The sequence below is a fragment of the Thamnophis sirtalis genome, unplaced genomic scaffold (assembly GCF_051295495.1).
Source record: "Thamnophis sirtalis isolate CommonGarterSnake01/CBP01778 unplaced genomic scaffold, rThaSir2_p1.2 scaffold_9, whole genome shotgun sequence".
NCBI lineage: Eukaryota > Metazoa > Chordata > Lepidosauria > Squamata > Natricidae > Thamnophis > Thamnophis sirtalis.
Window position 1 is genome coordinate 360,398 of NW_028261389.1, and position 2,154 is coordinate 362,551.

The 2,154-nt window shown below is 59.7% G+C and overlaps 1 protein-coding gene across 1 annotated transcript; it reads left to right on the plus strand.

The window, feature by feature from the left end:
• Positions 1 to 390: 390 nt before the first annotated feature.
• LOC106556974 (adenylate kinase 8-like) lies at positions 391 to 1,868 on the plus strand. Its single transcript, XM_014076045.2, has one exon. The coding sequence runs from the start codon at positions 391 to 393 to the stop codon at positions 1,828 to 1,830; it is 1,440 nt and encodes a 479-aa protein (XP_013931520.2). The 3' UTR covers positions 1,831 to 1,868.
• Positions 1,869 to 2,154: the final 286 nt, after the last annotated feature.

The window sequence follows — 2,154 nt, forward strand, 5'->3', positions numbered from 1 at the left end:
TAGGAGCTGTCTGGTGAGCAGCCTGATGGAGGATGGCAGCCCCTACGTGGGGAGGGGAGGGGAGCTTCCATGCAGCTGGGCCTTTGCCACCTTCTGATCAGGGGCGTCTTGAGTGCCAGGGAGCAAAGGGGAGAAATGTGGAAGGACGAGGCAAAGCGGAATATTTGCGGCTGAGCAGGATTGTCCTCGCTCTGGCCTCCTGGGCGACCACCATCTCCCTCGGGTTCCCTGGGCTCTCTTGGTGGGGGCCACTCCCATGGGGGGAGGTTCTCTGAGTCAACTGGACAGAAGGTTCCACAGGCTGCTTCCATCACCAGAAGCGCCTGGCAACCTCGGAACACGAAGTCTGTTTAAGAACCCGCTTTACTGGGCACTCTTCAACCTTCAGAGATGGATGCTACCAGCAAGCCTCACCAGATCCCCCCCGAGATGGGGGTCTATGCTGAAAAGCACAATATCTTCCAGATCATGCAGGGCCTGATGGAAGCTCTCCTCGTGTCCCGGCCAGCCAAGCCCATTGACTTCATGATAGAACATCTCAAGAAGAACAATGAAGAGGTGCCAAAGGTCTTCATTGTGGGGCCCCCGGCTTCTGGGAAGACCACCATCGCCCGCTGGATTTGTAAGCACCTCAGTGCAACATATCTTTACCCCAAGGACCTCGTGTACAGCAAGATGCTGAAGAGGGCCAGGGAGGCCGCGGCGTGCCAAGCACGTGGGGAGAAGATCCCCGATGAGCTGTGGGCTTATGTCCTGCAGGAACGCATGAGCGACGTGGACTGCGAGGCCTTGGGATGGGTAGTGGACGGCTTCCCCCAGACCAGGAAGCAGGCCCTGGAGCTCCAGACCCTGGGTGTCCTCCCCCGGCACGTCGTGGTCCTTTATGCCCCAGACTCCGTGCTGATCGAGAGGAACCTGGGCAAGCGTGTGGACCCCTTCACCCAGGAGGTCTACCACACCACCTTTGATTGGCCGGTTGACTTCAACCTGCAGAAGCGCTTGGTGAAGCCAGAAGACACCTCGGAGCAAGCCACCGCTCGGGGGCTTCTGGAGAGCCACCGCAACATGCCCAGCATTATCCAGACCTACCAGGATTGCCACAAGGCTATCAACGCAGACCAGCCCTGCGTTGACGTCTTTGCCCAAGCGCTCAATTTTGTGCAGAGCCGTCCACGCTCCAACGCCCCCTTCACTCCCCGCATCTTGCTCCTGGGGCCTCCGGGCAGCGGCAAAAGCCTGCAGGCAGCTCTGCTCTCCCAAAAATACGGGGTGGTCAACATCTCCTTCGGGGACCTCCTACGGGAGAAAGTGGCTGGGAACACGGGTGTGGGGGAATTCATCAAGCCCTTTTTCGAAAAGGGGTACCCCGTGAACGACAACATCGCCTTGCACGTCCTCCAGGAGCGGCTGGAGCAAGCCGACTGCCGCACCTACGGCTGGGTGCTCCACGGCTTCCCTCGGGATGTGGACCAGGCGCTGCTCTTCCGGCAGATCGGCATCGAGCCCAACCGAGTCTTCTTCCTCAACCTGCCCACCGAGGTGGGGCTGCAGCGCCTCTGCCAGCGTGCCACCGACCCCGTCAGCGGGGAAAGGTACCACACCATCTACAAGCCGCCTGTGGAAGAGGAGGTCCACCAGCGCCTGCGCCGGCACCCCAAGGACGACCCCCTCCAGGTGGAGCGGAAGACGGATATCTACAGCAACCAGCTTCCTGACCTGGAGGAGCACTACGAGGACTCCATCTGCCTCAACGCTGACCAGGACCCCTACACCGTCTTTGAGTACATCGAGAGCTGCCTGGTCAAGCCCCTGCCCGTCTGTACGCTGTAAGGCCCGAGAGGTGCCCCCCCACATCCCGTGGCTTTGCCAGCATCACCCGGGCACAAGCAGCATGTTTAGTGCTAATGAGAGAATAAAAATATTTTGTTTTCATGTGGAAGCCATCTCTACTTCTTGCTTAAGAAATGCCTCGCCCTGGGTCAGCCACGATTCCCGACTCCTGCAAGGCGCTGCTCTTGGTGCCCATCTCTGTCAACTGGCAGGAGGCTGGAGGACAGGAGAGAGACTCATTCTGCCTACCTTCCTTAGGACTCTAACTCTACCCGCCATGTGCCCTTGCCCTTGTGGGGGGAAGGGGGCAGCTGAGCTCCCCCC

What these genes read in the sequence shown, in the direction of transcription:
- LOC106556974 (XM_014076045.2), top strand. Translation starts at nt 391, where the DNA reads ATGGATGCTACCAGCAAGCCTCACCAGATCCCCCCCGAGATGGGGGTC.